Source organism: Podarcis raffonei, chromosome 3, assembly GCF_027172205.1.
Source record: "Podarcis raffonei isolate rPodRaf1 chromosome 3, rPodRaf1.pri, whole genome shotgun sequence".
Lineage (NCBI taxonomy): Eukaryota > Metazoa > Chordata > Lepidosauria > Squamata > Lacertidae > Podarcis > Podarcis raffonei.
In genome coordinates, this window is record NC_070604.1 from 94,176,344 (window position 1) to 94,197,416 (window position 21,073).

The 21,073-nt window shown below is 40.4% G+C and overlaps 1 protein-coding gene across 4 annotated transcripts in view; it reads left to right on the plus strand.

Moving 5' to 3' along the window:
- SUSD4 (sushi domain containing 4) overlaps positions 1 to 21,073 on the plus strand; it is a 78,258-nt gene that overhangs the window by 54,865 nt on the left and 2,320 nt on the right. For 2 of the 4 annotated variants that reach the window (XM_053383081.1, XM_053383083.1), the window contains 5 exons: positions 342 to 521; positions 3,815 to 4,003; positions 17,256 to 17,447; positions 18,327 to 18,471; positions 19,576 to 19,958. In XM_053383081.1, coding sequence (XP_053239056.1) covers positions 342 to 521; positions 3,815 to 4,003; positions 17,256 to 17,447; positions 18,327 to 18,471; positions 19,576 to 19,958 — 1,089 coding nt within the window. The remainder of the gene's footprint in view (positions 1 to 341; positions 522 to 3,814; positions 4,004 to 17,255; positions 17,448 to 18,326; positions 18,472 to 19,575; positions 19,959 to 21,073) is intronic. The other 2 variants (XM_053383082.1, XM_053383084.1) reach the window with 2 other exon arrangements.

Consider the following 21,073-nt stretch of genomic DNA (forward strand, 5'->3'; position numbering starts at 1 on the left):
TGATTTCAAACTCTTCTTCATATAGCTCCAGTTGTTGTTTTTTTACTCTTTATAGTAATATTGTTGATGGAGTGGTTGTATTTTTATTTTGCTGTAAAGGTAGTTTAACTATACATACAATATTAAAGATTGTTGAGAACTTGCCTATAATTCACAGGATGTAATATCCTATAATAGTCTTGATGCTAATGGAAGTGTGGTGTTAAATCAGCTTAGGCACAAAAGTTCGCAGATTCTTCTAAGAATAACTGCTATTGTGGGTTGACTTTGTGTAAGAGTGTTTTCACATAGCTGGTCAACATTTGACGTTTAAGTTAATAATATATAATTTCTTTATGAAGCCACAGATTGCCTTGCACCTGTTGTTGAAGATGCAGAGGTTCATAACAAGACATACGGGACTGGAGATAAATTAATAATCAGCTGTCATGAAGGATTCCAGATCCGTTACCCTGATTTAGACAACATGGTTTCAGTGTGTCAAGACGATGGAGCGTGGGATAATCTGCCCATTTGTCAAGGTTTAGTACACCAGAACATCCTCTTTTATAGACCTTACGCCTTGTCTCAGTGTAACATGCCTATTTATCTTTCTTATTTCTTCTTTTACTGCTGAAAGAGAAAATGGTTACCTATAGTTCTTAGTACAGTAATACAGTACCTTTTGCCAAATGACTTTTTTTTTCAATGAACATGGGCAAAAAACATATTTGCATGCCACTTGGTTTAGTACAAAGGTAGGGAACCTCAGCTCAGCACCCTGGCCACTCTGGCCAGTCTTCAGGACTCTGCCCAGGCCATGCTCAGTCCCAAGGCCCTACCTCTCTCCCTACACACTGTGCTGGGCATTCCTCAAATACTCTTGCCTGGCTGCAAGGTGTCCTTGAACTGTGGCAGTGTCTTCTGCTTGCCTGGATGAAGGATGCAAGGAGCGGGGCAGTGTGTGGATAGAAACCTCTGGCTTTTGAGTGGCTGAAATGTAGCTTTACTATACAAAGCAAAAAGTAACATCCATTACTTTGTCCATTTATGTCTCTGGCCACATCCATTTTTATGTCTTGCACCAACCACAGGTGTGGAAAAAAAATTCAACTTCTGTTTTAGGATGACCACTTGCACATCACCGCAGAAGATAAAATGCCCCCTAAAGAGTGGATGGAAGATGTTAGATTTGTATAAAGTTTGCATATGCCTACTGTACACTGAAGGGACGCGGGTGGCGCTGTGGGTTAAACCACAGAGCCTAGGGCTTGCTGATCAGAAGGTTGGCGGTTCGAATCCCCGAGACGGGGTGAGCTCCCGTTGCTCGGTCCAAGCTCCTGCCAACCTAGCAGTTCGAAAGCACATCAAAGTTAGTAGATAAATAGGTATTGCTCTGATGGGAAGGTAAACGGCGTTTCCGTGTGCTGCACTGGTTTGCCAGAAGCGGCTTAGTCATGCTGGCCACATGACCCGGAAGCTGTACGCCGGCTTCCTCGGCCAATAAAGTGAGATGAGCACCACAACCCCAGAGTCGTCCGTGACTGGACCTAATGGTCAGGGGTCCCTTTACCTTTACTGTACACTGAATAACTTTTCTGCATATATATTTAGAGAATAGTTCTAGCTACATTTTAGTTGCCCCTGTTGCTAGACAGAGAAAGCTTTATTTTAAGGTGTGCACTGCTTTCTTTTAGGTTTTAAACTTTTAAAAAAGGTTTCAGATTTTACTTTTGGTTGAGTTATGCAGTGTCTATTATGCTTTCCTGCCATAAGTGAAAATGAGCAGATATATTTTATTTTAAAAGTATTGGAGAGCAGGTAAGGAAAAAGTGAGCCCTAAGGCATGCTCCCATTCTCTTGTTCTTTTCCTAGAAGGGAGAGGTGTTTGCATTTTTGCTTATAAAATCTATTTATAGACTGCCTTTTTAGATATAGCCCACTCAAGGCACCCTATGTATCATAAAAACACAATACAGTTTTAAAACACAGCTATATAATTAAAATGGCAACTGTACAAACTTTTTTAAAACACAGTTCGATTAAAAATAAATAGCTGTGCAGATTCTCGCTGCTAAAGAGCTATACTTCTTAAAGTAGCTTTCTATTTTAAGCTTATAAAATAAACACTTAAAAGAGGGGGGAAAGCTGCCTGAAATAAACCCTCCTATAAATTTGAGAAGTTGAGGCACTCTCCATTTCCACGGGGAGAGCACTCCATAAACTGGGGCAACCACAAATAAGGCCTTCTCTCCCATGGCACTGACCAAGGAAACAAGATGAGCAAATATTCATGCTTGGGAAAGAGCCATTTGGGTGTAAGTCCTTCCTTGGTCCCCAATTGTACTTTAGGTCAAAACCTACACTTTCAGTTGGTCCTGGAAACACAAAGCTGATGAAGAACAGGTTTTACATACTCTGATCACCAACACCAAGGTGGCAGCATTCCTTTGCAGTTAAGTTTCTGTACTTTAAATGTCCAGAAAAAGAAAGTTGCGTATTTCTGAAGCGGCCTGCAAGAATACCTTAGTGTCAGTTATAAGCATCTGCACAGTCGGGGTGGTGGTAAAAATGTATTCTTGGTGTCTAGGAAAATTTTGTAGCATAAGGAGGAGAGGTGGTTTCTGAGGTAAATCTGGAGCTTGTCTCATGCTGTGGAATTGGATGCCAGTGCAGATAGATGTCTGACATTCCCATCCATGTCAGGTGGGGATCTGCCATGCCCTGTTAGCTAAAGTTTCCAAGCAGGGCAAATTACAATAAATGGGCTACGCTTGGCTGAGGGGGCACAAATTGCACTATGACTAGATGCAAAATAATAGACAAGGCCATAGTGCCTTTTGACACTGTAAGCAAACTTAAACCAAGTGTACTCCTCAAAACAGATAATATAGTGTTATGTGTGTTTAATGGCAAAGTCACAAAAGTCACAGAATTAAGTACCTATTTGGTATGTTCACACAGGGTTGTATTGGATTAATTTCTACTCATAGTAGATCCACTGAAATGAATTGTCTATTAACTTCAGTGGAAATACTTTGACTATGATGGCTAACACTGGGTGCAACCTATAAGTTCCTATTTGAAATATCCTCATTGGGGATCTTTTGTTGCCAGCTAAAAATATGTTGGTGTATGGCTGTAAGAGTACATTAAATTTATTATATTAAATGAAGCTCAGAATAGGAGGCCCACAAAATGCACGTGGTGCTCACTGAGATCGTTTTACAAATTTTTGATTGATGGAGAAAGTAAGAATAAAGTTTGCTGCCCACTACAAAGCTCTCCTTTCAAGCAGCATTCATTTGCTTGCCTAAATATTTTTGCAGTTAGTGGGTAACTGTGGAAGCTTCTTAGTGTGGATGTTCAGACCCATTGCAACTAGTTGGAACTAGCCAATATTCCTTTCTTAACTGCATTCACCGATTACAATACATATAAGATGCTGAGTATCACACCTTTGAAGTGAACAAGCAATTGTTTTGATAAGTATCAGTCTGAAAATGAAGGATTCCATGTGAAAAAGAATAATTATTAAACTAGAAACTGAAGGGGAGGGGCAGAATGTATAAAAAGAGAAAATACTGCCATTTTTAATTAAACCTATGCTGATTTTGCAGACAGTATATTATAATTTGCTGCAGCTGTACACTAAACAATTAGGAGTAGTGATCTGGCACATTGCGGGGTGAATCTGAGAGTCGAGTCAGATGAGCAGGAGTAACATTCGCTGTGGGGAGAGAAGGGAAAATATATTTTAGCCTGATAGCTGTAATTGGGATGTTTTAAAAATAAGCGTCTCATAATAAGATACCTCCTTCTTCTTAATTTGCAGGTTGCCTGAGGCCATTGGTTCTTCCTCATAGTTACATTAACATATCTGAGTTCGAGTCCTCCTTCCCAGTAGGAACTATGATATATTTTCAGTGCTTTCCTGGATATAAACTAGAGGGGACAGAGTTCCTTGAGTGCATGTATAACCTTATCTGGTCAGATAGCCCACCTAGGTGCCTTGATGTGGAAGGTAAAACATCTTATATCTTTTTAAAACATTTATTACTTGTCAGATAATATCTGGTATATTTTTTACTTCATTTAATGACTTTCCACTTCACCTTTCTCTAGAGCCAAACTTAGATGTTCTATTCACACAATTAACTATTATGTGGAAGGTTTTTTAAAAAAATAAATTGCAGGTGTTGGGGTGAGGGATCCAAAAGTGGGCCCAGTCTGACATGGGAGGAAAAAAGCCCCTTAACCCTCTCCCTGCTGCTGCAGTGCCAATTCAGGTCACCCCCCCCCATGCCTTCTATTTGCAGCAGCGGGAGGCCCCATTAGCTAAAGTGGTGCTTCAGGTTAAGTACAGTTTCAGATTAAGAACGGACCTCTGGAATGAATTAAGTACTTAACCAAGGTACCACTGTATTTTCATTCTGAAGTGGTACAATTCCAAGGGGACTGGACACCACTTGATTCTTCTGAACATGACCCCCGCCCCGGGTTAACTATTTATTTATTGTCTCTATTCCCCCCACCCTGCCCGCATTTGTTCTCACCTGTTTTTATCAAAATGTGTGCCCATGACCCTCTCACATTCTTTGCAGTGCCTCACTGAAAACATGCCCATGAGAACAGACTGTTTCTGCTTTTCCTCTGTCCTTCGGTCTTTCCACCAATTGGCATTTCTTGACAAGTCCAGCAAATATGAGTCCATGTCTGAATAGTAATAACATTAATATAGTTTATTCTGAGGTACAAACAAATGCCCTTAAAATACACTGCTTTTTTTGAAATTTAAATGTGAATGTATAAAAAAGAATGCTTCCATTTAAACTTGGCTGAGAATATGTCCACCTCAGTCATGGCATCTGAAATAGTATTCCTGGTTTTCAGGATCATTTCTCAAGCCTATTCCAAGAATTTGTAGTGCATTATCTACTTCCTAACCTTCCAGTACATAGGCCAATGGGAGGGGGGGTGTAGAGATTGCATATCACTTCCAATCATTCAACAATTTCATACATCTAAGTTTCTTCAAAACCCTGGATGAAACAGTATCTGATCATTGCTGTTGGACCTATTGATTTGCTCTGAAACCTTTTTCTGCAGGAACTTCTATTAGTGATAGTGTTCAGCACAACTAACCAACTGAAAAGAATTGCCCTGTGTAGGTGCTCACTTTTGTGTGAAGATGGAGGGATCATGTTCATGGGCACTGTGTTGAACTGTATCACCTTCAGTCCTATAGAATGAGCACGACAGTCTTACAATGTAATATTTTGGCAATATGTCTTCAGTGTTGCTTTTCCTTGGTTTGTTGTCCTTCAGTTGTCCAAAGCCCCCATTGATTCTCTCACATCTTTCCTTCCTCTTCTTTCATAACTGTATTTTATTGGTTTTCAGAGAGTTTACAAAAAGCAAACAGTATAAACAACTCTGGAGTTCTACAGATAATGATAATACAAGTAGTAAAAAAAACTTGTCTTAAACTTATGCATTGTCGAATAGAAAAATGAGTACCTGTGACTGATTTTCTGTGTCCCAATTGTCAAGCTTTGCCAAAAGGAGATTTGAGCAAGCAGGGTCTTTCTAACTTAATACCTATGCAGTTTATTCTTGTTTGTGCACATAATATAGTGTGCTGTACAAACAACACACCTGTGAAATTTGTTCAGTGCCCCTCCTTGGCTTCTAAAAACGAATAGTGTGTCTGTGATAGAGGGGTTGTTCTTTTCCTTTAGCCCCTGGCTCCAGAAATTACATTCGTTATTTCCTTGTTATGTTCCTAAACATGGACAGATGGGGGAAAGTTGCTTCCTGTGGTTAGTGGTGAGAAGGGAGGATAAAGGCAGCAGGTTTAAATTGGAAGATGGATCAATTAAGGTTTTAATAACCAGGAAGAATTGTCTATCAAGAATGGTTTGGCAGAGGAACAAATATTCATGTGAACATGTAGATTTTCAACACTGGAGGCTTAAAAAAAAGGATAATTAGATGATCTGTCAGGAATGATTTGGATATAATTGGTATTGCTGAAGGTCAGGAAAATTGGTTTAGTTGGCCTTTACTGTGTCCATTTTTATCTTGATCTGTGCATTAACACTGGTGCAAATATTTATGGAATTACACCTGTATTGTATTGTTGCTTGTTGCTTGTATATACATACACAAATGTTCAGTATTAACAGATAAGTGCAAAGTATTTTGTATGTCGAATAAAAACACCGGAGATAAGAAAAAAATTCCAAAATCGGCCTAGTTTATGTAGGATTCTAGCTTACTCTATAATAACATGTTTGCAAGGTTTGTCTTTTTCTTCTTTCGGAGACAGTTTTTCGCATTTCAACTGGTAATAAACCTAAATAAAATAATACTGAGTTAGTGTCGCATGAATAAAATGAAATTATATTATCAATTTTTGAAGGCTGTCATATCTGTGCATATAAACACCCGATTTGGTTGCCCCCCCATCCACTCCATTATGGCATCCTGGAAAGCATATTACTGCTGAAATAATAGAAGTGTTTTGAAATATGCCATACTGTAGTAAGTTTGCAAACACGTTTTCCCCCCCATCTGTGGACATTGTAGGCTTGTATAGGCAGGGAGCAGAGGCTGCAAAGTGACTCATTCCTGTTGCATGTCCTAACAGCAGTTCCCCCCCTCCCCACCTCTCCATTGCTGAATGTTTATAATGCTTGAAGCCATGCACACAATACAGTGCTAAGAGAACAAAATATTGGCTTGTTATCTGCGTCTCCTTTTTATGGCTTCTATTCCAGTTTGATAATAGGATTGTCAAACTAAATCACTACTGTCACCTGTGTGTTCTGTGTAGAAACCCCTTGGTACAGTTTCTAGTTAATCAAATCTCTAAGCATCTTTTTTTTTTTAAGCTGCATTTTCTTCCCCAAAGTGTTGCAACATATATCTTTTGAAAAATCCATTTCCCCTCCTCCCTGGACTATCAAATTGTGCTAAAGGGTTAGGCAATAAGAGAGAAGAGCTGGTTACTCCCTGAGGCCTGCCTTTTAATATTGGACTTACATTTTATGTAAGGATAAGCATGCTTGCTTTTTGTCATGGAGGGAGAGCTGTATTACCGTTTTGTATCTTGGACCACATTGATTGATTGAGCATGAGGTCAGTGGATAAATCTTCTTTGCTTTATTCCCACTAAAGGTTTTGTACGTATTAGAACATGGGTAGGCAAACGAAGACCCAGGTCCCGGATCCAGTCCAATTGCCTTCTAAATCCAGCTCGCGGGCGGTCTAGGAATCAGCGTGTTTTTACATGAATGAAATGTGTCCTTTTATTTAAAATGCATCTCTGCGTTATTTGTGGGGCCTGCCTGGTGTTTTTACATGAGTAGAATTTGTACTTTTATTTAAAATGTATCTCTGGGTTATTTGTGGGGCATAGGAATTCGTTCATTCTTTTTTCAAAATATAGTCCGCCCCCCATAAGGTCTGAGGGACAGTGGACTGACCCTTCTTGAAAAAGTTTGCTGACCCTTGTATTAGAAGCTATATTGTAGGTCAAATCTTCAAACTCAGCTAACACAGAGATTTAAAAGTCAATATTATGCCGTTTATAGTTACTTTTGAATGATACTCAGATTATTTCATTTTCCAGACTGCTGCTGCTGCTGCTGCTGTTACTACAGTGGTACCTCGGGTTAAGTACTTACCGTAATTCATTCCAGAGGTCCGTTCTTAACCTGAAACTGTTCTTAACCTGAAGCACCACTTTAGCTAATGGGGCATCCTGCTGCCGCTGCACCGCTGGAACATGATTTTTGTTCTCATCCTGAAGCAAAGTTCTTAACCTGAAGCACTATTTCTGGATTAGCGGAGTCTGTAACCTGAAGTGTATGTAACCCAAGATACCACTGTACTTTATTTATTGCCTTATACTATGGGATCTGAAGGCAATTTATATCATAGAACAGAAAACATAAGAATTGGTTCAATTAAATAAAACAACAAACTAAAAGTGATCATATATAAATCCAAAGCAATTTTAAACCTCCAACTGCCACTACAGACATTTGTATAATTAGCATTTTTTTAAAAAACAGCTATTAAGAGAGCCATCAAGCCATGGAACATACAAATTAACAGTAGGTGGTGGTTGCCTGAATTCACTCAGTTTGGGGGTTATGATGGGGAGAGTGCCTGTCATAATCACCCACTTGGATAAATAATTGTTCTCAAGCTTCCCTTTACCAACCCCATTTTACAGCTTTCTCTGTAGTTTTAGGTGTGTGGTCTGGTTTTTAATTATATTAAATGTTGCAAATGCTAGCAGTAAATAAGGCACAAAATCTAGTCAGATTAGCCTTCTCCCAGTCAGAGGTTTGAGAGACTAATCTTGGTACTTTGAAATCTCTATGGAAAGCTGAAGGGGAAATGTCTACTGTCCTTATATAACTTGTCTGTCAACATTAGGAATAGATCCCCTAATTTGATGCGATATCTTTCCTTTCTGTTGTCCTTTCCCCTTCGTGCCCATTCTTTGAGAGAAATAATGAGCCCCATCTAGTCTATATTTCAACAGGGTTATGATTTTTCTCACGTAAATGTTGACAACATTGCTGTGAAAGAATAGTTTAGTAGTTCCATCTTTCCTCTGATCTTTTGCTACAGGATGTTTGCTTCTTTTTAGAAGATTGGATTAAGTTCCACTTTATTTGGTATTACTGGATAAATTACATTATTGTTGTTTCAATGCCTACACAGGAATCTGCATTTCTTCTAACTCCCAAAGCCTCAACATTTTGGACTACTCTGCTGCTTACAAAGCCCACGGACCTAGAGATACATAGATACCTAATTAAACAAAGTTATATGGCAGGGAAAATTATTGTTACATGCCACCCCAGTCTCTATAGCAGGGTGAGATTCCAGGGGGTTCAGGAGCTTCCTCAGAGTTATAAATGATGTCCTTTGGAAATTTCTGGGTCCAGAGGGTAAAAGGTCTGTCACCCACAAATTCACAACAGTATACAAGTATAGCAACGAGTCTCTCTCTCTCTCTCTCTGTTTGTGTGTGTGTGTGTAGGGAGTACTGACATCACATTTAGACTTGGTAGAGATTACTGAATCTGCCTTATTCATCTTATTTATTCAGCTCACACACAGCCAGTACAGACTCTTATACCTCTATACAGTTGGTTAGTACTTCGTCAAATAACAGAAAATACCATGGCAGTAGTTTAGATTTTGCTACTGTTATTATGTTTGTGCTAGAGGCAACTAAATATGGCAATGCAGTCATATCAATTCTTTAATTAGGGATGTTGTATTTCTTAGGACAGTCTGTGGAATAATATCTCTCTCCCACTCAGAGCATCAGTCTCACATGCAAGGATATTCCAACTTGCCTTGGCACACCTGAATGAGTATTCAGATGCAAATCTTGTACCCAGGTTGCTTGGAATATAAATTGAGATTTTAAATTGAGATTCCCATTTCATGGCTCTGGTAGCACTTTTTAATACAGAGATGTACATTTTGTTTTAATTGTTCTGCTTTATTTCTTAATGAATAACAGCTTGCATGAATAACATTCTGCACTGCTTAGAAGGACAGAAAAAACTGATTAGAACACATTTTGACTTTATATACAGTACTTACATTTAAAAAAATGAATCTTTTTTATTTTAGAGACAAATATATATTTAATTTTATTATGAAGCTCTGCTGCGTAAAGCTTTTTGTCCAGAAAACCATTATTTTAGATTATGATCAAAATACATCATTTGATGTTTTACATTTGTTATCCACTCCTGAGTATATTTGATTCAGTCTGACAGGTGTCAAGTACCACCATCAACAAAACTTAGTGTTTGATGTGGGACATTTTGCCACACCCAGGCTGTGTACACACCATATATTCAAAGCACATGAATCATGGGAACTGTAGTTTACCCACCACACCACAGAGCTACAATTCCCAACACCCTTAACAAACTACAGTTCCCAAAAGTCTTTGAGGAAGTCATGTGCTTTAAATATATAGTTTGTACACAGCCCCCATTCCATACATCATTTGAAATAACAAGGTTCGTGTTTTGAACCCATGTTTTGATATGTATTAATGGAAATATCACAGCAATTAATAATTCCATACATTTTGCTCCATAACCTTAACCTTTGTCCTTTTATCATTGCATTTTCTAAATCTGTAATATCCCATAATGGACCTTGTTTTTATCAATTATATGTAATGAATATTCTATGGCATCACAGGTTTTGGTCTTAGTGAGTGTGTTTGCACTATAATCTTGGAGGCAAAAGGAATGGAACTGTAAACTTGATAAACCAGAATGAAGAAAAAAATTCGGTATTAACTGCTGGATGCATCTGTCAGGAAGAAAGAGTCCCTCTGTTTGGGATAATAGGTTAGGCAGGACTTATTTTGAAAAGCATTCTATAATTTCCAGAGAATTTTGAGCAGCAGTTTTCCAGTGCATTGTAATACAGCAGCTAATCTGGATTTGAGAGGAATGTAATGCCTTTTTATTCAAAGGCTCTAAAGCATTTTTGAAGGGTGATAAACCTCACGAAAGGAAGCAAAGGTTTAAGGAGCAAGGGCTCCTGTGCATTTCCGCGGCTAATAAAATAGATTATCTGGTTGGTTCTAAACCCATGCAGGCGGATCTCTTGCTGAACTTGAATTGCTTTTTCTGCTGCCATCTGCTTCTTTTGTACAGTGGGAAGATGCTTTTGGATCACAATGCCTGGTAAAATCAGAATGAAGACCAAAAGTGGCCCATTATCTCCTAGATACCTTCTCAAGAAGACAAAAAATATACATCCCTTTTTAATGGGTAATAGATTAGGCAAGTACCCTACAGTCTGTGGGACAGTAATATCAGTGGTGGCTTTTTCATAAGAACAACAAGGGCACTAGCTCACCAGCAGCAATCAGTCTCCCGCTTCTCTCCAGAGGAGGGGTCAGCAACCTTTTTCAGCCATGGGCCGGTCCACCATCCCTCAGACCATGTGGTGGGCCGGACTATATTTTTTGGGGGGAAATGAACGAATTCCTATGCCCCACAAATGACCCAGAGATGCATTTTAAATAAAAGCATACATTCTACTCATGTAAAAACATGCTGATTCCCGGACCCTCTGTGGGCCAGATTGAGAAGGCAATTGGGCCATATCCGGTCCACAGGCCTTAGGTTGCCTACCCCCGCTCCAGAGCTTAACCTCTCCCCTTCTTCCATGTCTTGATCACTCTCTGCATGTCTTTCTGCTTTGGAGTCTCTGTTGCTTGACCTGGCACTGCCCCATTACTCTCTAGGGAAAGGGAAGGATGTACTGTATTTCAGAAAAAATAGCGTTGTGATTCTTTCCTTGACGCTGGAAACACCTAGCCAGTCAGGATGACACAGTTATTTCCTTCCCACAACAGATCCACAGGAAGCTCTTCAAAAATATATCCACCTATCTTATTCTGATTGTAGCCTAGGACTAATCCTAAGAGGAGCCAGCTGGGTCAGGCCAGTGGCCCATTGATAAGTCCACCATCCTGTTCTCACTGTGGCCAACCAGATGCCTGTAGGAAGCCCCACAAGCAGGACCCAAGCACAAGAGCACTCTTTTCTCCTGCGGTTTCCAGCAACTGGTGTTCAGAAGCACTGCTGCCTCTGACCAAATCAGAATTCACGCAGGATGCCTCAACCGATCACTGCTGCATTTTAGTTGTGAAACTGATAGCCAACACTCCACTTTGGAGAGGCAGGTGGTGTTGAATTCATTGAAAGCAGGAGCAGGGGGGGAACCACGACAAGATCATGTTGGTTTCAGTGAGCACTGCAAGACAGCACCTTCCTTTCTTGCAATGCAGCACAAAAAAGTCCCCAGCACCATCTTTTAGCCAATTTCTGCCACCTCCTAGCCCTTTGTCTTGCACTTCCTTCCCCCTCTCATGCCTTAAAAGCTGCTGCTTCTTTCCCTCCCCTTCCTCAACCTCTTTCTCACCACCACTTAAACTACTCTGTCCAGTGTGTTCTGCCTACCGCTGGCGCCACCTGCTGTAAGCTGTCCTGTCCTTTCTCCCACCAGCCCTAGCAGGCAGCAGCTTTCAATGTACAGTGGTACCTCGGGTTAAATACTTAATTCGTTCCGGAGGTCCGTTCTTAACCTGAAACTGTTCTTAACCTGAAGCACCACTTTAGCTAATGGGACCTCCTGCTGCTGCCGCGCCGCCGGAACACGATTTCTGTTCTCACCCTGAAGCAAAGTTCTTAACCTGAGGTACTATTTCTGGGTTAGCGGAGTCTGTAACCTGAAGCGTATGTAACCCGAGGTTGTTGTTGTTGTTTAGTCGTGTCCGACTCTTCGTGACCCCATGGACCAGAGCACGCCAGGCACTCCTGTCTTCCACTGCCTCCCGCAGTTTGGTCAGACTCATGCTGGTAGCTTCGAGAACACTGTCCAACCATCTCGTCCTCTGTCGTCCACTTCTCCTTGTGCCCTCCATCTTTCCCAGCATCAGGGTCTTTTCCAGGGAGTCTTCTCTTCTCATGAGGTGGCCAAAGTATTGGAGCTTCAGCTGCACGATCTGTCCTTCCAGTGAGCACTCAGGGCTGATTTCCTTCTTGCAGTCCATGGGGCTGTTTGATCTTCTTGCAGTCCATGGGACTCTCAAGAGTCTCCTCCAGCACCATAATTCAAAAGCATCAATTCTTCGGCGATCAGCCTTCTTTATGGTCCAGCTCTCACTTCCGTACATCACTACTGGGAAAACCATGGCTTTAACTATACGGACCTTTGTTGGTAAACCGGAGGCACCGCTGAGCTACTAATGAGCTCAGGGTTTTTGCAGGTTACGTAGCCAAAACAGGGTTAGGTTTGTAGAAGTTGAAAAATGCTTATGAGTACAGGCTAAGGGGCAGCCCCCCTCCCCCTGCTGCAAAAACAACAACAAACCTCAGCCCAATGGAGGATTCACTCCCCAAGGAAGCAGTGATGGCCACAAACTTAGATGGCTTAAAAGGCTCAGACCAACTATATCCTATCTCCACTGGGAAACATGGGAGGGCTTACCACTGTGGCAACAGGATGTTGGTCTAGAAGGACCATTGGCCCAATCCAGTAGGCTCATCTTGCATTCTTGTGACTGAGCATGCTCAGTGTTACACAATACAAAGTGTCAGGGTGAATCAGAAGACTCAAGTGAGGGTGGAAATAAGTATTATGAAAGAAAGCATAGCTGACTAGAGCTCTGGGCAGAAGCACTCTGCACAGCAGGGCCCACTTCATTTGGTTAGGTTAGAAGTTTTGTAATGCACAGGACTATCTCAAAGGCATCGCCTAACCGGCTCTTTCTATTCTGAATTAATAGTCTGCAAAAGATTGGTCTTAACGCTAATAATGTTGAATGAAGCAGTAATGTTTTTAGTGGCTTTGACAGATGATGGCTCAGTCTTCTAGCATTATTGATGTACGGCGTATTGGGAAGAGAATTGGGAATATTACAGGCTGTTTGATGTCCAGCACCTGCTTGGATTTAAAAAGGTTTAGTCATAGAATTGCTCACTTGCTTGACTTCTTTTGAAAAGGCCTGTGCGAGCCTGCAGGTTATCAATTAAAATATCAATATCTCAATTTGTGAGCTTAAATATAACAATGCGTCTCTTAGTGCACACACAGATTTTTTGGAAAGCAAGAGACTGAATTTGCCTGCATTAGCATAAAATTCATTACTGAGTGAATGGAAAGCCTTTATTCCCATGGGTGTAACTACAATAAGAACGAAGTACAATTTGAATCAAGGATAACTTGGTTATTTCAAACCTGCTCCATTATTCTTTCATCTGTGGCCCACGTCCTTACTTGAGGGGGGGGGGAGCAGCAGGCAAGAGGTTGTTGTTGTTTTTAAAATAATAATAATAGAGAAATAGCATTTGCCGTACCTGTTTAAAATGTATATATTGTTATTTGTGTCTGTTTCCAATGTGTTCTAGGTCCAAAATACACACATATCCTCTTTTCTCCAAAAGATAACAACACGCTAGCTAACATAATTGTTGCTTTTCGTTACCACAGATAGAGAGTATTGTTCTTTCCACTGTAGTGTGTGCCTTGACTCTCCTCTTGTAGTCTTCTGAAGACATTTGGCTTGATAGCTGATCTATGCTAGTAGGGCTTCATTGGGAGGTGATTGTGGGAGCTCATCCCTGCACACTGCTGTTCTGTAATCAAAAACTGGAAATGGAAATTCCTAATAGACAAACGAGCCTGTGTGGCATTGTTCATTTTACTTCCACTCTATTGTTTTTGGTTCCTTAATATTGTTGTTGGTTTTTTTAATTTTTGTGTTGTTTTTTTAAAAAAAGATTTTCTTGTGTTACAAAACAAAAAAATAAGGAAAAGTATGTTTAGTGTCTTCACTTTCAGTTCATGGAGTCTTTTTCACAGTTTGGTGAATGCACTGAGCCTTTCTGAATGTCAGAAGAGGCAGCAGGTGGCATTGCTGCAGGCTTGAAATTTTGCTTCTTTAAAGTAGTTAATCTCTCTGGTGGAAAATCTTTTCATGTTTCTTGGCGTTGGATCACTGCTCTGTATTGACACATCTCTGACAGCCTGTTATCTATGCCAGACCCTTGCAAATCAACACTATTGCAAAGATGTTTAGATAGAGAAGCAGAGAAATGGCTAGGGACAGCAGGTAATAGAGTGTCCCCTAATCAGCTAAGATTATTCTTGTCAGAGAGGTTTGCTCGTTGAGAGAGCTTATCAGCAGTTTCTTTCCCTTGGTTCCTTCCCATTTAGAGCAGTTGTTTTAAGCCAAACAAGGAAAGCGTTTCAGACCTTCCTAATGAATCATCTTGCATTCCCTTAGGTTGAGTCCAGCTTGGAAAAGATGTAGAATATTGCTTTCTGTGTGAATTATGTGCTCTAGTTTCCAGATATTATAATTTATAAAGCTTTGCCTAGTGAAAATGCAAACAAAGCCATGTCTCCAGGGCATGCAGAATAGAAAGTGTTGCACATTACAATCAGGCTCTTCTGAAGGTTCGTTTAATGTCTTGTTGTGCTTTTTTTGGGTAGGTGGGGTAGGGAATTACTTTTGAAATACATTATTCATATAAGTAGATGCATAGGGAGAAGTTACTGAATTGTGATTTCTGTGGGAAATCTACTGTTGTGAATTGATGCGTGCATTATTTATATCTATGCAGTAGGTCTTTACTGCATAATAGAGGCATGAAATCCAAACACAGCAGCCGTTGGAAGGAAACAGTGAACAAATTTGCTCTTTCCTGGAAAGGAGCCGAGCCTGACCCTTTTTAGGTAACCCAAATCTATCTCCAGTGCACTAGGCACCTGCTGCTGTTTAATAATAAATTAATATTCTGCAAGTTCAGCTATTGAAATGAAAATGCTAGGAGCAGGAATTCAGCATGCAGAGCTTGTGACACAAAGAGTGCAATCATACACTTACTTGAGAGTAAGTCCTTTTGGAACTTATCTGAAGGGGGTGGTTCTGTTAACTATTTTGGCTTGAGGTAGCGGATTTGCTTTCTAGTCTCTAAAGATCCATTACACAAATGATGCTAAGACCAAAAAAAAAAAAAAGGTTCTTTTGAGTCTGTGTATATGGTTAATGCAGCATATAACATTGGCAACAGGTGATTCTTAAATTGTAAAAGGAAGGGCGCCAGGGCTGAATTCAGCCCATTAGTTTTATCCTCTTGCCTGGAAGCCCTAATCTAAGTGAGAGTGGTTGTGGTTACCTTTTATTTAGCAATGAGTAAATGGAGAGTTTCTGGAGTCTGTGTGGATACGGTATGGAGCTAAATTATCCAGTGCTTTCTAAACAGCTGCAAAACTGCTCCTAATGTTGCATGTACAACTATATTTAGTAAAAATACTATGAATTCAAATAATTGTATCCGTAAAATAGGAATCCCAGTTACCTGCCTTACTTGATGTGTTAGTGAATGTTTATATAATACTCTGCACACCAAAATGTCAATTTAGACACCTGTTGCTTGCTTCTTTTCTTTGTAAAATAACCCTCATAAAATAAATGAAATGCTAGTGGATTGGAGCAATGTGTAAATGGTGATGCATTGATGGCTATCCCTTCACATTTAATTGTGGTGAAATATAAAACTGTTGATGTTTCTTTTCATATGTACCTTTTTGGTCAGTCCTTAACATCTGTTGCAGGTGTATAGTACAATTCATTGAAAGTTAGGTTTCCTTAACAAATCAGAAATCAGTGGGATGAGTATTTTGCTGTGCACTTCATCAATTTCATCAATTTCAGTGAGTTTTACATATGCCTACCTTGTGCTGGATTGCACTCCGCATTCATCCCCTCCTGGTGGTATTAGGAAGTGCTTCTGTATTCTGAACTTTTCTTTCTTTATGTGGTTCCAAGGAAGCATTTAATGTTTGGTGTATGTATATCTGCACCACAGACAAATAGCAAGTTCCAGTAGGGATAGAAACATTTATCGAAACCAATAAACTAATTGAACTACTATTCCCCTTCCTCCACCTGAAATAATTATTTGTGTACTTGTAGCTTTCTGTAGTCTTTAAGAGCTGGAGGTGATAAACCTCTGTTGCCTGAACTACTTTAGAGATGTCAAGGCTGAATTTTGAATGCCTAGGTAGTCCTCTTCTATTAAAAAAAACAACCTTCATTTTATTTACTTACTTATTTATGAAAATATTTATAGACTGCCCACTCATATAAATTTTCAAGCTTGTGCCAAATCATATACATAGGTGCAATAAAGCACAAGATACCACAAAACCATTTCAAAATAATCACTATAATGTCTGGGAGAATAGAGGTAGAAATTGCTCTGTAGTCTGCTGGGTTGTGTCTTGTTAGTTTTATTGCCTTGGTATGAAAATTATAATTGCCAATGCACAGGGCTCAGGCTTGTAGTTTGCTAATATATTGGTTTGTAAATGGCATAAATAAAGGGATGTGCACAAGCTTGTTTGTGTATTGAGATTGCATGCAATCAGATGTCAAGAAAATAAGCAACTATCTTACCTTTAAAAGACATCTGAAGCAGCCCTGTTTAGGAAAGTTTTTAATGTTTAATGCTGTACTGTGTTTTTAATATTCGGTTGGGAGCCGTCCAGAGTGGCTGGGGAAACCCAGCCAGATGGGCGGGGGTATAAATTATGATTATCATCCAACATTGCATTCAGTTTATATTTATTGATGTCGGTCATGCAATGTTGTACCTCACTCATCCTCACATATGTTTGGTCTTTTTGTGTCCAAGTTTGTCCACTACCTCCTATGGTGACTCATGGAGATTACATTTGCCACCCGCGGCCTTGCGAGCATTACAACCATGGGACTGTGGTTGAGTTCTATTGTGATCCTGGCTACACTCTCACCAATGATTACAAATATATCACCTGCCAGTATGGAGAATGGTTTCCGTCATATCAAGTATACTGTGTCAAAACAGGTAATAAACAACAACTTGAAAACCTGACTTGTACATGAAAGTTTAGACCAGGGTAGTCAACCTTTTTATACCTACCGCCCACTAATGCATCTTTCTTGATGGTAAAATTTCCTTACCTTCCACCAGTGCTCAATGGAAGGAGGATTCAGCTTGTGCCGTAGAACCTCCTACCGCCCACCTAGAATCCTGAAACGCCCACCAGTGGGCAGTAGGGACCAGGTTGATAACCCCTGGTTTAGACAGTAAACATTCAGGCAAATAGAAGTGGAATGGTGGGGTCCCCTATTTAACAGTGCACAATCTTACCAATGTAACATGTATTTTGGCTTTGGTTGTTGTTATGTTGATGTGTTTATATGCAGATAATTTTTAAAGGTCATATTATATATACACAGTACTCCAGGTGTGGTCTGACCAAGGCAGAATAGAACACAACTATTACTTCCCTTGATTGGCACACTATACTTCTATTGATGCAACCCAGATTAGCATTGCCTTTTTTTTTTTTGCTATTGCATCACACTATTGACTCATGTTAAGCTGGTGATATACTAAGACCCCTAGACCCTTTTCACATGTTCCACTGGCAATCCAAGTGTCCCCCATCTTATATGGGCTGGTTCTTCCTGCCTGAATGTAGAACCTGACATTTATCACTATTGAAATTCATTTTGTTAGTTTGGGCCCAGTTCTCCAATCTCTTAAGGTCATATTGAATCCCGATTCTGTTTTCTGAGGCATTAGTTACCCCTCCCAGTTTTGTGTCATCTGCATGATTGTAAAGTATTTGGGCCCTGATCCTTTATGGCTCTAATGAAAAGTAAGTATTAAACCATTATTACCTAACATGACACTTCTTCATTATCGTTTGTGCCACAGAACAAACTTGGCCAAATACACAGGAAACTCTCCTGACAACATGGAAGATTGTGGCATTCACTGCTACCAGTGTTCTTCTGGTGCTTCTCTTAGTTATCCTTGCCAGAATGTTCCAGACCAAATTTAAGGCACACTTTCTTCCAAGGTTAGTAACGCTTTTCTCTTATGTTCTCCTCCTTCCCCTTCTCCCAGTAGTTGGCAGTGTGGCACTGTATTTAATCCTTACTTGATTTTAATGCACTATATTCAGCTTGTCACGCTGGCCACGTGACCCGGAAGTGTCTGCGGACAGCGCTGGCTCCCGGCCTATAGAGTGAGATGAGCGCACAACCCTAGAGTCTGGCAAGACTGGCCCGTACGGGCAGGGGTACCTTTACCTTTACCTTATTCTTTTTAAATAAACATTGCGAACCACTCTCTTATATGTATCATCAAGGGTGGTAAACAAAAGCCCTGAATGAACAAGCAAATCAATAATGTCCTTTCAACCCTCTTATCTTAAACTAGGGTGGCTGCCAGCGGTGGCTCCCTGTTTGTGAAATGCTCTCCCCAGGGAAATTCTCCTGGCACCATCATTATGTATCTGTAGGCAAAAACCTTCATCTATAACCAGGCCTTTGGCCTTTAACTATCTGTGACCTTTTAGAAGTGGGTGGGATGTTTTTAAAGTATTTCTCTTTCCTCTTGGTTTTAATGTATTCATGTGGGATTTATTGTCTATTTGTTTAGTTGCAGGTCGCTTTGGGTTGCCCTGGGCAAAATAAAGCAACTGACAAATTTAATAAAAGTAAATAAAGTTGCTATTCGCAATTGATGTGTCCGTTGCCTTAATGTACAATACAGATGCAGTATACCATGAAAGTTAGCTGAGATTTTCTCACTGCCAACCTTGGATTTCCTAGCCTAACTTGTGATTCTGGGAATCTTAATGTAGGCTGGTGTTCACAGTGCGGAATGAGGAATAAGAGAGTTCCTTATCTTTGCCACCCAGCTGCTTGCTTTCCTTCTCCCACCTCTTCCCTGGTTTGCTGGAGCTATTTAGCTTATTGTGACAAATTGCACATGGCTATCGGTCTGAACAGATACCTGGGCACATTTGAAGTAAATATTAATGATGCATTGCCTCAATTTCAGGTTATTAAAAACTTTCTAAGTGGTGAACCTCATACGTTGCTGGAAGATGATAGTCTGCCATTCACTCTCTCTCTCACACACACTCACGCACACTCTTCCTCTCCTTCCAATATAGAGGAGCTCAGGAGAATTGCAGCAGTGGCCCCGACTTCGTGGTGGTGGACGGTGTTCCTGTGATGCTACCTTCCTACGATGAAGCTGTGAGCAGTGGATTGAATGCCTTGGCACCTGGATGTGTGTCCCCTGCTGGCCAGGGGTATGTTTTACAGGCTGATGATCAGAACCCTCCAGCTTATCCGGGGCCAGATGACTTGGGCAGGTTGCCGGCGGAATTTGATACCTGTGACAGCATTTCAGGCTCTTCGGAACTTCTTCAAAGTTTGTACACATCTTCTGTGTGTCAAGTGGGAGCACATCCTATCTCAGAGAGAACTGATGCTATCAATAGCACCACCGGGGAAGTAGCATCAACCAGCCCAAGCATTGACATTGCAGATGGTAATTTTGATTTTTGAACATTATGTGAGCTTGTTTTAGTGTCAGAGGTTTTTTCCCCCCATATGAAGAAGCCATGAGATTGTGCTTTGGAGAAGGAACCTAACTGCATATTGGGTCTATCTTTCTGTTCCAGCCTATGTCTCTTTTGCTTCTGACTTTTTTAAAAAACAAACCAACACAACAGCAGCAGCAGCAAATTCTTTACAACTCAAAGTTTCACCACCACCTTGCATCAGATTCTACCAAGGATTTGTGCCTAAAAATTCCTTTATGGCAGGAGAGGGTTAACGTGTTCCCCACTGCAAAAGACTGAACATTTGCTGGAGGTCAGCTTAGCTAGTTTTTTTTGGGTACATGGCACATCTTTAAAAACATGTGGAGTTATAGTCTGGGCCTGGAGTATGAGAGTAGCCAAAAATGCCCTGTTTCATCAGCCTATGCGCTAGTTCTTTTTTTCTTGGTGTTTCTTTCTTTTTTTTAGTAATGAGCGCACACACTACATTACAGTAAAATTCAACATAGTAAATACCTAGTCTTTTGTTACTCTGTCAGAAAGTCCAATCCAATTACCGTGTTGTAATATTGATTTTTCTCAACATCCAGCTGTGTATTTCAATGAGCTATGTATAGTTTACTGTGGTTTGTGTAATGCTCAAAGTTAGAGTCAGTGGCAAACTGGTGTTAGCGGCAGATTTTCATGGTCACCTACTCTAATGAAGACACACGCTAAGTCATCTTTTATGCTGAGAGCAAATACTAATAGTAATAATAACCCATCTGGCTGGGTTTCCCCAGCTAGTAAGATCACGCTTGGGATCCAACATTATTGAATAGGTTCCACAGCCAATGTGATTTTTGGCCATCTTTAAAATTTGGCTTGCTGAAGGTTTCATGGCCTCTTATTCCTCTGCACATTGAACTGCTTCGTGAAACATACTAATTAAATGACTCCAAATTAGTCATGAATGTGTGCCAGGCTTCAAGCACACAAGCTGAACGGGTGGTGGTGGTGGGGAATTGAATCTTCATTTAATTCCCATTCTGAAAATTAGCCTGGCCTAGGAAAGAATAATCAGAGGACTACTTCACTGCACAGCCACCTGCAAAGTGCTTTG